Source organism: Tursiops truncatus, chromosome 19 (assembly GCF_011762595.2).
Source record: "Tursiops truncatus isolate mTurTru1 chromosome 19, mTurTru1.mat.Y, whole genome shotgun sequence".
In the NCBI taxonomy this organism is placed as follows: domain Eukaryota; kingdom Metazoa; phylum Chordata; class Mammalia; order Artiodactyla; family Delphinidae; genus Tursiops; species Tursiops truncatus.
Genome location: NC_047052.1, coordinates 39,557,781 through 39,576,726, shown reverse-complemented (window position 1 = coordinate 39,576,726; position 18,946 = coordinate 39,557,781). Strand labels below are relative to the sequence as shown.

Here is an 18,946-nt window from a genome sequence, read left to right as displayed (position 1 = left end):
GAGGAGGTGGCCAGGCTGGGGGCCGGAGGCTGCAGGGACACAGGCAGCCAGAGGGCTGTGGGCCTCTGGTGGCTCCTATCGCAGAAGGTCACCTGACTCTAACCACGCCCCCAGGGATGGGCGGAGACTGGGAATCAAGACAGCCGGGGGTGGGGGGGTGGGGGGGGTGGGGCAGTGGTGGGTGTGGCTGTGGGTAGAGCGGGGCTTGAGGATGGCCCAGGCCTGGGGGGAGGCACGTGCTGGGTCAGGGATGTTAACTTCGAAGCCCGTGAATCCGATGGATGTCTCCCCCTTCCTCTCTCTCCTTCCCTTGAGCTTCATTTCCCTCCCTCCTCCCTCCCCTTCCTCTCTGGCTTGCTTCCTTTCCCACAGCCCACACCTTCAGGCCGCCAGAGGGATGGGGAGAAGAACACATGCCCCATGGGCACCTCTCACCTCAGCAGGGCTCTCTGCTGGTCCCCGCTGCCCCTCTTCCTGAAAGGCAGCTGGAGAATCTGGAGGTTTGGGGTCCATCACCTCAGAGGCCTGTCTTGACAAGCGTAGGACTCAGCCCAGAGGCTGTCCCAGGACCCGCCTCCTGGGTGTGGGGACTGCAGGATGGGCCCGTGTACTTCCATGGAGTCGGTGCACCTGTGCTCGTAGAGCCCTTTTCACTTGGGAAAGTCCTTTCTGCTCACTGCTTGTGACTTCCTTGTTGTTTTGCAAACACCTGGGAGGTGGGTGTGGCATCACTTGTGCCCCCACACACACCGCCCCCATTCGTGGGGAAAAAAACTGGAGCCCAGAGACTTGAAGTCAGTCTCATGGCCACATGGACACCATGGGGCAGAGCAGGGGCTGAGACCCAGGTTCATTGTCTGTGACATCACTCAGCTGAACAGAAAAACGCACAACACGGGAACACCAACAAAAACGGCGGGTCCTCTTGGAGTCCAGGGTGGCACCTTCATGGCCACCTCTCCAGGTGGGGCTACTGGGACTTCCCACCAGCCCACCCCTGTTGTTACTGGGAGTCTGCTCTGTTATGGGCCCAGGTGTGGAGGGGAGGGGAGGGCTTCAGAGGTGACCGAGACACCTGTGATGATCTTGGTGTATTTCTGCGTCCAAGCACAGCTAGAACGGTTGAGAGGACTCGGGCCTCCCTAGGCCTTTAGGCAGGGTGTTTATTAAAACTCGACTTGAGGGCTTCCCTGGTGGCACAGTGGTTGAGTGTCTGCCTGCCGATGCAGGGGACACGGGTTCGTGCCCCGGTCTGGGAAGATCCCACATGCCGCGGAGCGGCTGGGCCCGTGAGGCATGGTCGCTGGGCCTGCGCATCTGGAGCCTGTGCTCCGCAACGGGAGAGGCCACAACAGTGAGAGACCCGCGTACTGCAAGAAAACACACACAAAAAAAACTCTACTTGAATTTGATTCACAAACCAGGCAGAGTGGCCTTGGCTGTGAAGGGAGGTCAGGAATAGGGTCTACAGAGACTGGCGTGCATGAGCCCTGAGCTGGTGTCCAGAGCCAACAGCCTTCTTCACAAGCTGTCCAGTTTCAGGCATGCTGCCCACGCCTGTCTTCTGGGCAGTTCCAAGTCAAGTCTCAAATGTGATCATTTGTGTGAGGGTCTGAGAGGGGCTCCTGCGGGTTGCTGAGGCCCTGGGCTCTAGGGCCTGCTCCTCCTGGACTCCCCTGGCCAGGTGTCCTCCGCCCAGGATGGCCCAGATCATCTCTGGGGCAGAAGCAACCTCTGTCCCCAAGCTGCGTCCCCTTGCTCTGCCCACCAGGGTTGGCTGAACATTTTAACTGCCTTCTTGGTCGTGTCCTCAGATGGTTAAATTACCCTTAAAACAAAAAATCACCTTATGTCTTGAAAATCTGAGTGGTCAGGAGAGTCTGAGACAAGACCTGGGTCTCCAGCCGGGGAGCTGACCCCCAGCAGCACCCCAGGGCCCCTCTCCCCGCACCAGGACCCCCAGCTCAGGCCCTCTCCTTACTGTCCTCACCGCTAGAATAATCTCTTCTTTCTACCTCTTCTCAAATCTCCATCACTGGTTTTCTTTCTCTCCTTCTCTCACTGCCCTTGGGGGTCTCTCTCTGTCTCTCTCTCTCTCCATCTCTGTCTCTGTCTTTCTGCCTCTTTCTGTATCTCTGTCTCTGTCTCTCTCTACCTCTTTGTTTCTGTCTCAGTTTCTCTCTCTGCCCCTTCCCAGCACCATCCTAGTCCTGGTGGATTCTTCCCTCTTTCCCACATCTTTCTCCCGTTGTTCTCGCTCTGATCCCTGCCCCCCACTCTCTCCTCACCCTTCTCCAGCCCTGTCCTTCTTCAGCCCCACCCCCTCCTCTCCCTGCCTCTTCTTCCCCCTCCATCGCAGTCACTGAGGATGGAGGATGCCCATTCAAGGTACAAGAGGAGGTGCTCTTGTACCTTGAATGGGCCACCTGTCCCGAAGAGAGGGGAGAGGGGGGGCCCAGGACGCTTTAGCCAGTAATTCATCTTCCCAGGCAGTCTTGGGAATTTGAAAACAGGGTTATAACTACAGAACCCTCATTTCAGCCCAGAAAATGCAAAAATCCGCAGGACAGTTTACTTTGAAATTGCTTCTGGGAGCAGGGCGCAGCCACGCCCTCTTTCCTTTCTCTCCAGCTCCCTCCAGTGCCGCCCTACCCCCATCGCAGGCCCCGCCCCCCACCCCGAGGCTGGAGACCCATCCCCACAGGGACACCCCTCAGTTCCTTCATCTCCTTGTTTGCACAACAGCGTGATGAAGGTAGTTCCCACTTGCCCAGAAATGAATTCCATTATGGCCCAGCTTACTGTTTTTTATTTATATCAAAAGTATTCATTCCTTTTTACCTAGCGGTTGGGTTTAGTTAATGATGATAATAAATATTAATGAGGTTGCTGCTGCCTCCAGACCTTCTGATTGCTGCACTGGCTGGCTCCTCACTCCTTGGACAGTCCGCTGTCACTGTGGCCACGTCTTGGAAGGCAGGAGCCCCAGGGAGCTGTGGGAGGGGACTCAGGGCCCTCCTGGAGGGGCAGGCGTGGGGTCCAACGGGGATGGGGCATCAGGGAAGGCTCTGATGCGGCAGAAGCTCACTCCATGCTCCTTCTGTGTGATTCCCTCAGGGGTTTAGTCAAATCCCCTTTATACTGACTCCTGAGGGGAGTCCTGACTCCTGAGGGGTCCCCACAGAGGGCTTGGGAGTGTCCCATTTAACTTGTTGGAACTGAAGTTTCCTAGGCTGCAAAAGGGAAATCATTTTCTCCACCTGCCAGGACCATCGAAAGGATCAAATGCAGTGAATGTACAATGCTTCATAAACATGCACATATTAGGTAGGAGTGTGGTTTTTTCATCGCTTGACATTCCAGGGCCTTGGGCTGTGGAACTTTGTAGAAAGCCTTTGTAAGTGTGAGAGCTTTTTGTTTCTCATGAACGTGCATCTCTGCTCAAGAGTCCCGTTTGGTTCTGGGCATGCCAAGTTCTTGAGTTCATCCAGTTGTCCAAAAACGTGTCCTCGGCCCTCAGCTTTGGGGTGTTGGATTGACGTCTTGCTGCCTGAAGAGCTTACATTTCATTGAAGGGGAGAGCAGGTGGGGATGTAATAGGGAAGCCGTCACAGCAATCGGTAAGGGTTCACCTCTTAGAGAGGGACTTTTTCCACTGAGCGACTTGGGGAAAAATGAAACACGGGCCCCAGTCCATCCTTCCTTGAGTCTCCACTCCCGTGTGTTTCTTTGCGTCTTTGCAGCTGATTATTTGGTTTGAATGCGAGCCCCTCCCTCTGACAGTTCAGGGCCTCCTGTGCTGGAACCGGCAGCAGAGGTCTCTATTTTAATAGTTTTTGTTCAAGAGAAAACAGTGGTGCTGCTGCATTCTTGGAGAGGTGTACTGGGATGTGGGCACAGCCAGGGGTGACTCCACCCTTGGGGGGCCTCCACCATCTGGGGGGCTTCCTCCCCTCTTCCTCAGTGGAGGGTTCTGTCATCCTGTCCCCCAGAGGCTGGTCCTCATGCCACTTCTGCTCAGAAAACGGATCCAGGAAGGACTTCGGATCAGACCCCAGCACGTCTGCTGCTCTGGGACCAGCTGGTGTCAGGATCCATCTAGATGTTCTGGCAACCGTTTAGGAGGTTTGAAGAAGTCATCTATGGTGTTCATTCATTCATTCACTCATTCATTCTGTGGGTGTGTGTCGAGTGGCTACTCTGGGCCAGACGGTAGGGTTGCAGCAGATTTGGGGGGGCAGGCGCGGCTGGTCCTGACCCCATGAAGCTGACAGTCTGTTGGAACACCCTGGCACATCTGCTGTAAGCTAGAGATTTCAGTGGTGTGCCTTGTAGAAAGAAGGGAGTGGGTGGCGTGCGAAGGGGACAAAGTTGGGGTCGAGAAGCCCCCTTCCCCAGATATTACATTCCACTGAAGCCCAGGGAGGGGTAGATGGCTCCCCCTCCTCTTTGAATCTGCCCCAGGGTTTCCAGCACAGGAGGCAGCAGTGCAGAGTTAGAAGCTCTGGCACGTTCTAGAAGCCGAGAGGCTGGAGAGGAAGTAGGGCCAAGATGGTGGAGGACTCTGGGGCAATGGGAGGTCACTGTGGGTGTTCCACGGGTGGGGGTGGGGTGTTACCCACCCGCTGAATGATAAGGATCCGGTGGCTTCTGTCTGGAGAACAGAGGGAAGGGGCTGGGGCTGGAGTCAGGGGTTCCTTGAGGAGGGGTGAGAGATGCTGGGGTCGGAGGGAACAGAGGCTGGAAACAAGCATCTTGCTGCTGGACGTGACCTCCAATCATTCTCTTTCCGAAGCAGGGAGCAGGTGTCTGTTGCTCACCTACTATGTGCAGGGTTTTAAGAGTACAGTGGGCCCTTGGCCTTGGAGAATCCAGACAGGAGCAGAAGGAGAAAGTTAAGCAGAAAGTTAAATAGCAGCAGGGATCAAAATAACCGTCCACAGTGGTGAAGCCTCCCAAGGTCTGATTACCTGTGCGCGATTACCTGTCAGGTCCAAGCCGGGGACAGAGCCTGCCATCGCTCCCTGACAGGAGGGACCCCTGATGGCCACCTCGGTGGGGCTGGCTTCTCACCCAGTGCCCCCCCAGCCCCCTGTTGGCCTCTCACTGCCCACCCAGTCTGTGATGGAGACACCCAGTCCCCCTCCCCTCCTGGCCTGATCTGGGGCATCCCCTGTCCCAGTGAGGACGTTCTTCCTTCTCTCCGGCTGGGGACTTTGCTGGTTAGTGCAGAGCAGAAGGGACAAAGGAGTGACTTAACGGCTGCGTGCCTGTCAGGAGCAGCGCGTGGAGGGGATGAGCCAGAGCAAGTGGGCTTTGCCTCACTTCTTTACCCTTTCCTCAGAAAAGCCACGGAACAGAGAAGCAGAGGAGGAGGGCCTTACAGATCAGGCCGCACTGCCCTGTCACTTACACATGGGGAAATGGAGGCCGAGAGAAAGAAAAGGATATCCTGGCAGGCGTGGGACGCGATCGGAATTAGTGGAATGAATGAACCTTTCCATCCCTTCATCCCCTCTGCCATCTCTCTGGGCCCGTTTCAGCTTTCTCACCACTATTTGAAGTTCAGTCATCAAGAGTGGATGTGATATTCTCGGAGGAGTGCAATTATTGCAAAACATAGCAGAAGGATTCGTGCTTTGCCCTCCAAGTACTTCTCCCGGTTGGGTCTGAAAAGCAAGGGGCTGTTTTAGGAGGTGGTGAGGTCCCTGTCAGGGCAGTGTGCAAGGGTGCTTGTAAGAGCCTCAGAAACCATGACAAGGGTGGTGTGTGGGGTGATGCCACGTCTCCCAGGATCCAGGGCCTCTTGGCCCCGAAGCTTTTTAATTTTCCTCAGAGTAGGATTTGGTTCCCACCAGGGGGGTTGGCCTTACTTTTCTTTCAATGTTAATTTCCTCCTCAGTCATCAGACTGATGACATTCTGATACTGCTGTGCGATTTACAAGGTATATTGGGGCTCGCTGGGGGCCAGCTCAGGGTGGGAGCCGGCCAGGCCGATGATGGTGCGTGTGTGTGCTATGGGGGGCGCTCCAGACAGCCTGCTGTGCTCCCCACACCGTGCCGCGGCTTCCACGGGGGCCACGCTGCCCCTGGGTGGGAGGTGGACCAGCAGAGCCACCAATATTCCCTTAGCTGGTGGCCTTCATGCCACATTGGGCTCGTTCATGTCCACCGTTAGCTCTGGCTTCTTTTGCCTGCCTGGTGTGTCTCTCCTGTCGTGGCCAGATGGGACCATTTCTGGATTCCTGCCTCTCCTAGACTGAATTCCATGGGAGCCGTGATGGGTGTGGTTCACGCTGTGGACCGTGGCTCCCAGGGCCATCTCCGGGAGAGAAGGGGCCTCTGGGATCTACCCTATTCACACGGGGCTGGGCAGGGACACAGGCCGTTGTGGTTTTCCCCTTCCTTAAAGACTCAGTGTTCCAAATGAGGCCCCTTGGATGCAAACGTTATACCTACTCGCACCCAGTGCATTTCTGCAGACAGTCAGACCCACATCGCCCTGCTCTAGCTCCTCTGCGAGAGTAATGCAGATCTGCCTGGATGCTCTGACTTGGTTCTGCTGGGTGTCCCCTGGCCAGGGGTGTTTGCCCGGGACTGAGAGGATCCCCGGGATGTGGAACTTTTGGTGCTGAAACCAGGAGAGTTCCAGGCAAACTGCGATTCTTAGTCACTTTGCCCCCAGCTCCCCTCCCTGCAGACCTGCGAGCCCTGTTGTGGGGTTTGAGTGTGCTGAAGCCGAGGATGGTGTGCAGAGGGGGAGATACCTTCTTTCCTTTTTATCTTCCTCTTCCTTTCCCAAAAAGAGCATTCATCTTCCCCCTTGTGACCAGTACCATAGTCCGCTATCCATTGTGGCCCTGGCCCTAGGAAAAGAGCTTGTTTGCCATGTCAGCTCCAAGTGCATGGCCTTAAACTGAAGGTTCACCACGGCTGACCGGAGCAGGGCACTTTCTTCTGGTCATTTGTGAAGAACATTCCACAGCTCCAGCCCAAGACTCTTGTTTCACTGTTTGCATATAAGCAGAAGCATCCCTGCCTCTACAGCTGATCCGAATGTGTGTACCTGGGACACTCTTCCCATCCAAATTCAGATCACCTCGGTGTTGGGATGTCGGTAGTTTCAGCTTAGAAATCTTGGTGCTCAACGGGGTCTTAGGAAAGAAGAAAATCACACATGAACTGGAAGGAAGAGCCAGGGGAAATATCTGTGTGGCTTCCTGGGAATCTTCTTTGAGTCATTTCACTGTTTGTTTTTTGTTTTTTTTTTTCTGGTGTGAAATTGATTTGGGGCCCCGATCTTTAAAGTTACGGGAGTGAATTCCACAAACAAAGTTTCCTTTTCTTTCCTAGGAGCTTTTAATCAGCCATGCAGTTAGCACTGTGCCATTCCAGCCGCCTCACACACTCAGCCACTGGCCTTTAGAAGCAAACAGGTATTGAGGAGCTGACAAGAAATGACTTTTCACTCCTTTTCTGCCTTAACACTGTCACTCACTGCAGGGCTGGCCACGCCCAATTTTCACGAGATCAACCCAACTTGGTTTACAGTGTCAGGCAAGCTCCAGTAAGGAAAAAACCAAAGTCACTGAATACAAAAGAATGAAAAAACAAAATCACTCAGTTCCATGAATGCAAGTGTTCTCCTGGCTTTGGCTCTCTGGAGCGTGTCTTCCAGAACCCACGGCTGCTCAGCCCTGCTCAGAGCACCTCCACCTGCTCGGAAGCACAGGCTGGATTTCCATCCCCAGTTACATTGCTTCCAGAAACACAGGATCCCTGTTGGATGCCCATGAAGCTTATGCTGAGTAAATATTGACAAAGTAGTCTAAAGAGCAAACACTTTGACATTTGTAAGGTCCACTGGAAGGTCTTGTATATATTTATACAGCAGGAATGAGCACCGCATACCAATTTGCCTGAACTTGTTCTGACATAATTCTGCATGGATGGTGTGTGTGCCGGTTGCTGAGAACGGCTGAGTGTACACATGGGGGACACGGCCAGGGCTGGGTAGTGGCGGGTCAGAGTCTTCCTTCCCATCTAGAACAAACCAACACCTGTCCAAGCTTCTATAAGGAAACTTCCTTTAAGCTTCGATAAGACCTACTTTTTCAGAAAGGAGAAAGAAAAAAAAAAGCCACAAAACCTTGTCTTTAATTTATCGCAATTGATGTACTTTCTTTTTACTTTGTAAAAATTGTATTGATGTTTTTGTGCTTTATATTTATTAAAGGTTGAGCCTCAAAAATGTAATGAGTAAAAAATGCTTGCTTAATTTAAATTGTGAATCTGTCTGTTAAGAAATGCATTAGGGGTAGGAGAAGCATAAGACATATTAATTGACAGACAGGAACTGCTGTCTCTGAGGTTGATACAAGTAATTTATTACTTTAGAAATGAATGCCACCTCCAGAATGTGCTTCATTAATTTCAAATTTAGTTTTAATTTCAAGCTGTTGCCCCTTGAGAAGAATAAGGTGGCAAATTATGTTTGAAGAGCAGATTTTTTTTTTTTTTTTGCTCCAAAGAAACACCACATTTTAACTATTTAATTTTACAAATAAATGTGCCTGTCTGCTTTGCTGCGTTTTCCCGAGAGCCGAGAAAATGCTCTAGGTAAGATCAACACTGACTAATGCTTTTCTTTCTTTCTTTCTTTCTTTCTTTCTCTCCTTCTCCCTGTGTCCCTTCTTTCTGTCCCACTTGTCCCACCTGTTATCACGGCAGCCTATGTTTCAGATGAGTTAAAGGCTGCCGCCCTGGTAGACGAAGATATAGACCCAGAGGAGAGCCTGACAGATGGGGAGCCCTCGGCTAAGTACATGTGCCCAGAAAAGGAGCTCAGCAAGACCTGCCCCAGCTACCAGAACTCCCCAGCGGCTGAGTTTTCCAGCCACGAGATGGACAGTGAGTCCCACATCAGTGAGACTAGTGACCGGATGGCCGACTTTGAAAGTGGCTCCATGAAGAACGAAGAGGAGGCCAAGGAGGTGGCAGTCCCACCGGAAGACTCGACCGTGTCGGACAGCCTGGAGCAGATGAAGGCCGTGTACAACAACTTCCTCTCCAACTCGTACTGGTCCAGCCTCACCCTCAACCTGCACCAGCCGTCCTCGGAGAAGAATAATGGGAGCTGCAGCAGCAGCAGCAGTAGCAGCAGCAGCTGCGGCAGCGGGAGCTTCGACTGGCACCAGAGCGCCATGGCCAAGACCCTGCAGCAGGTGTCACAGAGCCGCGTGCTGCCCGAGCCCAGCCTGTTCAGCACCGTGCAGCTGTACCGGCAGAGCAGCAAGCTCTACGGCTCCATCTTCACGGGGGCCAGCAAGTTCCGCTGCAAAGACTGCAGCGCCGCCTACGACACCCTGGTGGAGTTGACGGTGCACATGAACGAGACGGGGCACTACCGCGACGACAACCACGAGACTGACAACAACAACCCCAAACGCTGGTCCAAGCCCCGCAAACGCTCGCTGCTGGAAATGGAAGGGAAGGAGGACGCCCAGAAGGTGTTGAAGTGCATGTACTGCGGCCACTCGTTCGAGTCCCTCCAGGACTTGAGTGTCCACATGATCAAAACGAAACACTACCAAAAAGTGCCTCTGAAGGAACCTGTCACTCCCGTCGCAGCCAAAATCATCCCTGCCACTCGCAAGAAGGCCTCGCTGGAGCTGGAGCTCCCCAGCTCCCCGGACTCCACCGGCGGCACCCCCAAAGCTGCCATGGCGGACACGAACGACGTGCTTCAGAAGAACTCCAACCCGTACATCACGCCAAATAACCGCTACGGCCACCAGAACGGGGCCAGCTACGCCTGGCACTTCGAGGCCCGCAAGTCCCAGATCCTCAAGTGCATGGAGTGCGGCAGCTCACACGACACGCTGCAGGAGCTCACGGCCCACATGATGGTGACTGGCCACTTCATCAAGGTCACCAACTCGGCCATGAAGAAGGGGAAGCCCATCATGGAGACGCCTGTCACGCCCAGCATCACCACCCTGCTGGATGAGAAGGTGCAATCCGTGCCCCTGGCCGCCACCACCTTCACGTCCCCCTCCAACACGCCCGCCAGCGTCTCCCCGAAACTGAACGTGGAGGTCAAGAAGGAGGCCGACAAGGAGAAAGTGGTCACAGACGAGAAGCCTAAGGAAAAGGAGAAGGCGTGTGAGGAGGAGAAGTACGACATCTCTTCCAAGTACCACTATTTGACTGAGAACGACTTAGAAGAGAGTCCCAAGGGGGGGCTCGATATCCTCAAGTCCCTAGAAAACACAGTGACGTCTGCCATCAATAAGGCCCAGAACGGCACCCCCAGCTGGGGGGGCTACCCCAGCATCCACGCCGCCTACCAGCTCCCCAACATGATGAAGCTGTCTCTGGGCTCCGCGGGGAAGAGCGCAGCCCTGAAGCCCATGTTCGGCAACAGTGACATCGTGTCCCCCACAAAGAACCAGACCCTGATCTCTCCGCCCAGCAGCCAGACCTCCCCCATGCCCAAGACAAACTTTCACGCCATGGAGGAGCTGGTGAAAAAGGTCACCGAGAAAGTTGCCAAAGTTGAGGAGAAAATGAAGGAGCCCGAGGGCAAGCTTTCGCCGCCCAAGCGGGCCACCCCGTCCCCGTGCAGCAGCGACATCAGCGAGCCCATCAGGATGGAGGCGTCCAGCGACGGGGGCTTCAAAAGCCAGGAGGACAGCCCCAGCCCCCAGCGGGATGGCTGCAAGGAAGGGAGCCCCCCAGCAGAGCCGGTGGAGAACGGCAAGGACCTGGTGAAGCCCCTGAGCAGCGGCCTGAGCAGCAGCACGGCCATCATCACCGACCACCCGCCAGAGCAGCCCTTCGTTAACCCTCTGAGCGCCCTCCAGTCGGTCATGAACATCCACCTGGGCAAGGCTGCCAAGCCCTCCCTGCCTGCCCTCGACCCCATGAGCATGCTCTTCAAGATGAGCAACAGCCTGGCCGAGAAGGCAGCGGTGGCCACGCCCCCACCCCTGCAGTCCAAGAAGGTGGACCACCTCGACCGCTATTTCTACCACGTCAGCAACGACCAACCCATAGACTTGACAAAAGGGAAGAGTGACAAAGGCTGCCCTTTGGGTTCAGTGCTTTTGTCACCCACGTCCACATCCCCAGCAACCTCCTCATCCACGGTGACAACGGCAAAGACGTCCGCCGTCGTGTCGTTCATGTCCAGCTCGCCGCTCCGCGAGAACGCCTTGTCAGATATATCCGATATGCTGAAGAACTTGACAGAGAGCCACACGTCAAAGTCCTCCACCCCTTCCAGCATCTCCGAGAAGTCTGACATTGACGGCGCCACCCTGGAGGAGGCCGAGGAGGTGACGCCTGCGCAAAAGAGGAAGGGCCGCCAATCAAACTGGAACCCCCAGCACCTGCTGATCCTCCAGGCCCAGTTTGCCGCCAGCCTCCGGCAGACCTCGGAGGGCAAGTACATCATGTCGGACCTGAGCCCCCAGGAGCGCATGCACATCTCAAGGTTCACCGGGCTCTCCATGACCACCATCAGCCACTGGCTGGCCAACGTGAAGTACCAGCTGCGAAGGACAGGTGGAACAAAGTTCCTCAAAAACTTGGACACTGGCCACCCCGTGTTCTTTTGTAATGACTGCGCGTCACAAATCAGGACTCCCTCCACGTACATCAGCCATCTCGAGTCACACCTGGGCTTCCGGCTACGGGATTTGTCCAAACTGTCCACCGAACAGATTAACAATCAGATAGCACAAACCAAGTCACCGTCGGAAAAACTGGTGACGTCCTCCCCCGAGGAGGACCTGGGGACCTCCTACCAGTGCAAACTTTGCAATCGGACCTTTGCGAGCAAGCATGCGGTTAAACTTCACCTCAGCAAAACACACGGGAAATCCCCAGAGGACCACCTTCTGTATGTTTCCGAGTTAGAGAAGCAGTAGCGTTTGCTTTTGATGAAAACGACTGTGATTTGCTTTGAGGGAAACTGTTGCAGGCACCTTAAGGCCCCTCTGTCTTGTTCTAGGCACATGTTCTTATTTTAACTGCAGAGAATCACTCTGGGCTGGACTGTTTTGTATAACTGTACAGTGTTTAATAGAGGTGCATACTCAGCTGTTGTCACTGGTAAAATATGAAGGTTAAAACGCAGTGGTAAGTGTTTGGAACTTTGTGTAAATGGGATTTAGTTGTGAGCATCCCCCGATGCTTCAAGCTGCATGCATTAACAGACAGTTTAATTAAGCATTTATGACGAAACCGGCCACATTTTTCCACGCGGCCGAGTGTGCTGGCATTTTTCACCCTTTCATCTTTAGCCCTCTGAGTACTTTGAAGCACTTTTGCATTAATTTGGTTAAAAAATAAAATAAAAGAATAATAATGTATGAAGCTCTGTTTTTTAAATTCCTTACCAGCTTAGTTATAATTAATAATATGAACCTCCATTTATGCAGGTCTGCAGGGGTATAACACGCCTTGAAATTTAAAAGAATATTATTTTCACATTGAAACATAGATGTATATATTGTATAGATTTGAGACTCTCTTATGAAAAATGTGATTGTGGGTAAATGACCTTTTTTCCTGCATTTATAGCAACAGTGTTTTATGTACCTGCCATGCTCTGGGCATAAGCCATGCCTATGTATAGTGTATATTTCTTTTTCTTTTTTTTTTTAAGGTCTATGGGTTTTGTTTTTTTACATGCAAACATTGTAAATTATACAGAAGATACCACAGATAACATTTATAAAGTATACAGAAACATTATCTGAAAGCAAAGTATGATTGTTTGTTTTGCTATACAGTACATCTATATTGATAGAGGTTCACGTTTAAATTATACATATTTATTAGCATCATATTATCATTTGTTCTGAGCAGTCTGAATAAACGAGGCCAGGAAATCCATCCGTGGCAGCATCATAACTATTTTGCACATGATTTTTAAAGGTATTTATTAGAAATCAAAAAAAAAAAAACGCTCAAAATAAACTCAGTGCTCAAAGGGGTAAGTCTATTTCAAAAGGAAAAAAAAAAAGAACAAAAAAAGAGAGAGAGAGAACTTGTACTGTATTTCCTAAACATTGATAAAGCCTTTAAAATGTTTGTACTGTAATACTTTGCTTAAAAGTCACGAGGCATTCTGTGATACAACCTCTTTTACTTATTTATAAGCCCTCTTGGTTGCTATTCCATATTGTAGGATGCCTTTTTTATTTCAATTGGTAACTTTCTGTTTTGTTCTTCCTAATTATTCTCCCAAGATCCCACACTGCAGCTTTATCTTTAGGCTTATGAAAGGTAACCCGTGGTTACCGGCTCTCCAAGTGATTCTGTTCTTCTCCATTTTTGGCAGTTAATTTGCAGAAGTAACTGACAGCTGACACCATATGAGAACCTATGTATAAAATATTGGCATGTAAACAGCACAGACACTCTGTGCCCTGTTTTGTTGTTGACAATGAACCACCATTATGTGACTCTTCATATAACCCTCTTTTCTACGGCAGCATTAAAATTGTCTTTTTGCTATAATTTTGTGTTGCGTTCACAATTATGTCTGAAATGTGCTACGACTAACGAGCACATTAAAATTAAATTGTATGCGATCTGTTTATGACTGAGTTGGTTGCTGTGTCTGCCAGGTGCTGGCAGTCGGAAACCGCCCGTAAATCAGGGGAGTTTTAGTGAACCTTGGGTTTGGAGAGCAGCAAACATTCACTTAGAGGCGGCGTGGACAGAATTTTCCCCAAGAATAAAAATGGAAAAGAAAGGAAGATGTTCCCGTGAGGTTAGATGCTCGCTGGGAAGGCGATGCTATCAGACATCGGTAGTGGAGCTTCGGTCACACCTGGTGACCCGCGTCGGGGCCGGAGGTTGGTCTCCCATCTGCATGAGAGAAGTCGAAGCCAGGGCCCAGAGCCCTGCTCGAGGGAGATGGGAAGAAAGGTTTTTGGAAGACTCAGTGCAGGGCGGCTCCTTCCTGTTGATTCGGGATTTTCAAGGAGCCGAAAACAGAGCCCAGCTGGGCAGGTGGACCCTGGGGTCCACACTGTCTCTCTTGGGCTAAAGCAAGCCCAGATAACGAGGTGTAGGGGGGCGGGGAGCCTGAACCCATCCACGGGAGGGGTGGGGAGAGCATTTATATGATAATCACAAGCTTTTATTAACCCTGGCAAATTATGCCAACAAAACGCTGGGAACATATCATGTAAAATTGTAAAATACCTTTATTACTATATTCAGACTACTCTTGCAGTTGTGTGGAATCGTAGCTCCTAACCTAGAATTATACAAATGAGAGATGTATTACATCCATGTAATATATAAAACACCTCCACGTTAAAAAAATATACGCTTTTATTAAAAATTTAAATTAAGCCCTTTCAGAGATGTTCGGCAACACGCCCACATTTTTTCCTGTTCATTCCCACCCCTTTGTGTCAAGATGAGGCCAAAATTTCTGTCTGCTCTACTTTCTCTCGGCAATCCATCTCTCTCCGGGTTTTTAGAGAGAACCAACCTAGAGTTTAAAACGGGTTTTTGGCAAGTAGGGAGGTGTGTGCTGGCTCTGCTCTCGCCTTGTAATGCAGGCACACTGTTGGGCTCTGCCCTCGGGCGGTGCAGACGGGTCTTTCCCTTCTGGGTCACGGGCCCTGTCCCCTTCCCCATCTCTTCCAGGGTGGCCGCAGACGTCCCTCCAAGAGCAGTTCTTCTCCCTGTCTGCCCTTACCTGGAAGGAGGCCTGGGACACCATACGTTTCCCTGGGGGGCCGGCTCCCCTTGGAAACGGCTCAGGGGACAGAGACACCCTCCCTCCCGTGCCTTCCCCATCTCCACATCCTGGAGCCCAGATTTCCACTCTTGAATTTTTCACAGGTTAAATATAGCATTGGTTTATTAGAATCCAAAGTCCTGCATCTAACAGATTAAACTGACAACACTTCCATCACCACCAGGGCCCATGTGGCTTGAAGGGAGATGGGATTTGTGCAAGTGATGCTGGAAACCCCACCCCCCCTTTACAGTTTGGGAGGAGAAACTGATGCCCTGCCCCTCTTCTCCTCACCCCACCCCCAGGGTTAGCTTTAGGACTTCAGTTTGGGTATAGAAGTGAGGATTTATCGCCAAGGCAGGTAGCAGATTCTATGACTCATTTGGTCCCCAGGGGCTCATAGCCAAGAAAGGACTGCTCATGTTAATGGGGCCCAGAAATTAATTTTGCCTTTAGAGGAAACATAGTAACTCAGCAGTGGAGGACCTGAGTCATGACTGCAAACCTAACCCGGCATGATGGCAGTCTCCCAGCCATGCGTCGTGGCAGGAGGCGGGGCTGGCTAGGACCTCACCCCACGTGGAAATGCAGGGCCATTTACTCTCAAGGTCATCAAACCCTCTCCTGGCTGGAGAGTGGGCCACTGTCCAAAAGAGCCTTCCATTCACAGCCCAGAATGTCCCCGATTTTCCTGAGATCAGTTGGGAAGATCTAAAGTTGTATTCCAAGGCCGATGCAGCTGTGCACTGGTTCGCCTACGGTTGATGTTAATAGAGAATGTGAGTGCAGGAAGGAATGGGTCATCCAAGTCAGCTCTTTAAACGAGTCCAGGGAGGAGGAGGGATGGTGCCAAGTGAGGGAGGTTTTAATCACAGGTGTGTGGGTGACCCCAACCTCACCCCACCCAAGCCCAGGCTTGTTGCAGTCCTACTGTATATCTTCCAGCCATCACATTTACGCAGTATCTTAAAATAACATTTGTGATAAATGTGCAATTTAACTAATTTATGGTGCTATGATGTGCTCAGGGCTACATGCAAGATGAAAATCTTAAATGGAGCTTGAACAGCTCACTTCACAACAAGAAATCAATATGCCACATCTTAGCTATTCGCTGCCGTCAACATTTAGCAAAAAATATCAGTGATGTATCTTTAAGTTTGAGGCAGCAAGAATTCTATAATTAACCAAAATCTTACATAGTTAAAGAGGGTGGGTTATGATGAAGACCCAGATCTCCCTGGCATCTTCGTTCTATTTTCATTCTGCAAAAAGGAAAAAAAATATTGATAACCACCAAAGAGCTGCTTCTCTGCCGGGTGCTAAGGAGAGCTTAGGTGGCAGTGGTTAGCCCAGGAAGGCCTCCCCAGCAGAGCTCAGGGCTGTGGTCTCTGCAGATCTGGAAGGATTCCTTCTCTCAAAATCAGACCACTCCAGCTCGGTGGACTTCACTGCCCCCAACCCCTGGCCCACCTATTGTTTCACAGACCTGGTGGCTGACTACTAAAAGAGAAAAAAGGCCCTAGTACCTGCCAAGCTCTGGGAAGAGCTGAACTCCGTCTTGAGAGCAGAACCCTGAAGTTAGAAGCCTGAAGGTAGTTGAAGGCATGAGCTGATGGGAGACAAGTCTCCATTGAACAAATCCTGTGTTGAAACTATCGTCTCCTGAGATTTCTAAGTCATCTAATAGAAAAAAAGAAAAAGAAAATCAAATAATTTTATTTTTTCAAATTCGTCTGTGCAGCTCTTTTGAAATTAGAAAATTGCAATCGCATTTTATTCTGTTGACTATTTAGCACAAAAATAATCCACTTGGTATTATAGGAAGCAATCATAAGAATGAAAACACACAAACTGCAACACCACTCTTTAATAATAAATACTTTAAAATAATAGCTATTATCCTTTTAGCTCATGGAGAAATTGCCATTTTTGCTCTGCCAGATAGTTATTCTTTTGGTAAGAGAAACACTAACCTTTTTTCTCCCTAGGGATTTATTAGTAAGCACGTGTAATCTTTGGCAAAAGGAAACCTAAAAATGCATTTCCCCGGGGACCCGGTGCCAGTCGATGCCTTTCAGCCCGCGGCTGACCTCAGAGATGCAGACAAGGTACTCGTGCTTGTGTTCCCACACGATTCCAGGGTATGCTGGCCTTTGCAAACTATGCTATAGTTAGCTTCAGAAACCATCTCACTCCTTTGGGGGAAGCCTCAGTTCTGTCTCTTAGCATAAAGCTTCTGGGAGGAAAAGCTCATCCTGACAAACCCCACCTTCCCGTGTGTGCGATGTGGCAGCCTTGTCACTGCCGAGGCCTGGACTCCTGGTGTCCGTGCAGAAAGCAGGGAGCAAACAGGGTTTCGCTTCCAGGGAGGTGTGCGCTCTCCACACAGCCATCGAGTTTCCCCAAGCCAGACAGAGATGCTGTGGGACGCACAAGGCACCGTGTTTTGATCTCCAAGGATTTGACAGCAGGCTACCCCTAGGAAGATTGTAAAGGCAAGCAAACCTGGTATCGGGTGGGCTTTTGATGGTTCCAAAGGCATCCCAAAGCACTGTCGATTTGGGACCGTGTTCCCTGCACAGCCAAAACAATGGATTTGCCAAATTGTTGTTCAGGGGCCTGACGGTCCCGGACAGCCTGATGGTGACTTCGGCCATAGCTTTGGACATCGGGAGTGACTTAAAGTTAGTGGCTTCTTGAGGCTCAGCGTTCAGGGGTCAGTGCACTACCCCCGGTCCGAAGAGCCAGGTGTTTTCAAAATTAAATTCTAATGATAGAAGATCAGAGGAACAGCTTTTCTACCACCTTTGTATAATGTCATGTACTGATATATTCTTAATAAATCATTCCTGATGATAATGACGATCAGCAAGGTGACCTCTTTCCAGAGATTAACATCCACAATTAGCTACTCAGGAATTAGAATACACTGTTATTTACTGTCTAACCCGAGCGGTCAAATATAGTAGCCATCAGCCACATGTGATTATTCACATTTAAATGAAATAAAATGAAAAGTTTCATTCCTCAGTCATACCAGCCATACTTCAAAGGCTCAGTAGCCACGTGTGGCCAGTGGTTACTCTTTTGGACAGCACAGCCATGGAACATTCTCATCATCACAGGACGTTCAGTTGGACATGCCATTTTTTAAGAGCTTTTTCCTAATTAAGAGCTCATGCCTTAATGATGAAAGTGTGTTTTCAGTCCATGGGTATCTCTTAGAATCCTTATTTTCCCAATATGGGCTCAGGCAACATTCTCACGTGCTCATATCTCTGATCAAAGGCAAGGACGCACATAATTAACCTTGAGCATAAAATTATAAACAGAAGTGCAGGCATCAGTGTATGAAGTTGGTGATCATTCCTCCTGCTGTGAATATTATCTGGGCTGCAAACTCCAAAGCTCAGAGTGCTGATGGATGTGGCCATGACCTTGCTTTGCCCTTAGCTGGCGGTGAATCAGGCAGTCCGTTGCTGCTCTCTTTGCCCAGGTGGACTTGAAGCCTTCCCTGGGACTGGGAGGCTCAACGTGGCTCTGAGGCTGGCATGGCTCTTAGCTCCCACACGTGAGGCCCGAGTGTCCCGTGCTCACCCAGGCCTGCAGACCACACCAGGCCTCTATCTCCTCCACTGTAGCCCCAGGCAGCAGCAAGGGGTGGGGGTAGGGCCCCATCCTGCTCTCTCTTTAAAAATTACAATATATAAATAGGACTTGGGAAATGACTTTTTAAATTTGGAGGGTTAAGTTTGAAACATTGTTGCATTTCAACATTTCACTTCCATTATTTTTTTTTTCCCACAGCAGGATTCCAGGACACATTTACGACTGTCATAATTGTGAGTTAGAGATCTCCCAGGCCAAGTGAAATGAAATTACGAGAAACTGAAATCTGTTTTAATTGGAGCATTTATGGAAAAAAGGAGTCAGGGTGGCTGCTTTTTCCTTTACGTGACTCTCCGGTTCACGGCCATACCTGTGTCCGGAAACTAGGGCTGGGGAAACTTGGGCCAAGACAGAGCGAGGAGGGAAGGAGAGAGAATGAGGTAGGTGTGTCAGGAAGGAGTCATTTTCTTAGCTTAAAAAAAAAAAAAAAAAAAATGGAGGTAGAGTCGCCGGAGTTCCGCCTCAGTGACCGTGAAACCGAGTCGGCAAAAGCTGAAGGACCC

At 50.8% G+C, this 18,946-nt stretch overlaps 1 protein-coding gene across 5 annotated transcripts in view; it reads left to right on the top strand.

Moving 5' to 3' along the window:
- TSHZ3 (teashirt zinc finger homeobox 3) overlaps positions 1–13,531 on the top strand; it is a 70,670-nt gene extending 57,139 nt beyond the window's left edge. For 3 of the 5 annotated variants that reach the window (XM_073795739.1, XM_033844615.2, XM_033844616.2), the window contains one exon: positions 8,732–13,531. In XM_073795739.1, coding sequence (XP_073651840.1) covers positions 8,732–11,934 — 3,203 coding nt within the window. In that variant the 3' untranslated portion in view covers positions 11,935–13,531. The other 2 variants (XM_073795740.1, XR_012327945.1) reach the window with 2 other exon arrangements.
- Positions 13,532–18,946: the final 5,415 nt, after the last annotated feature.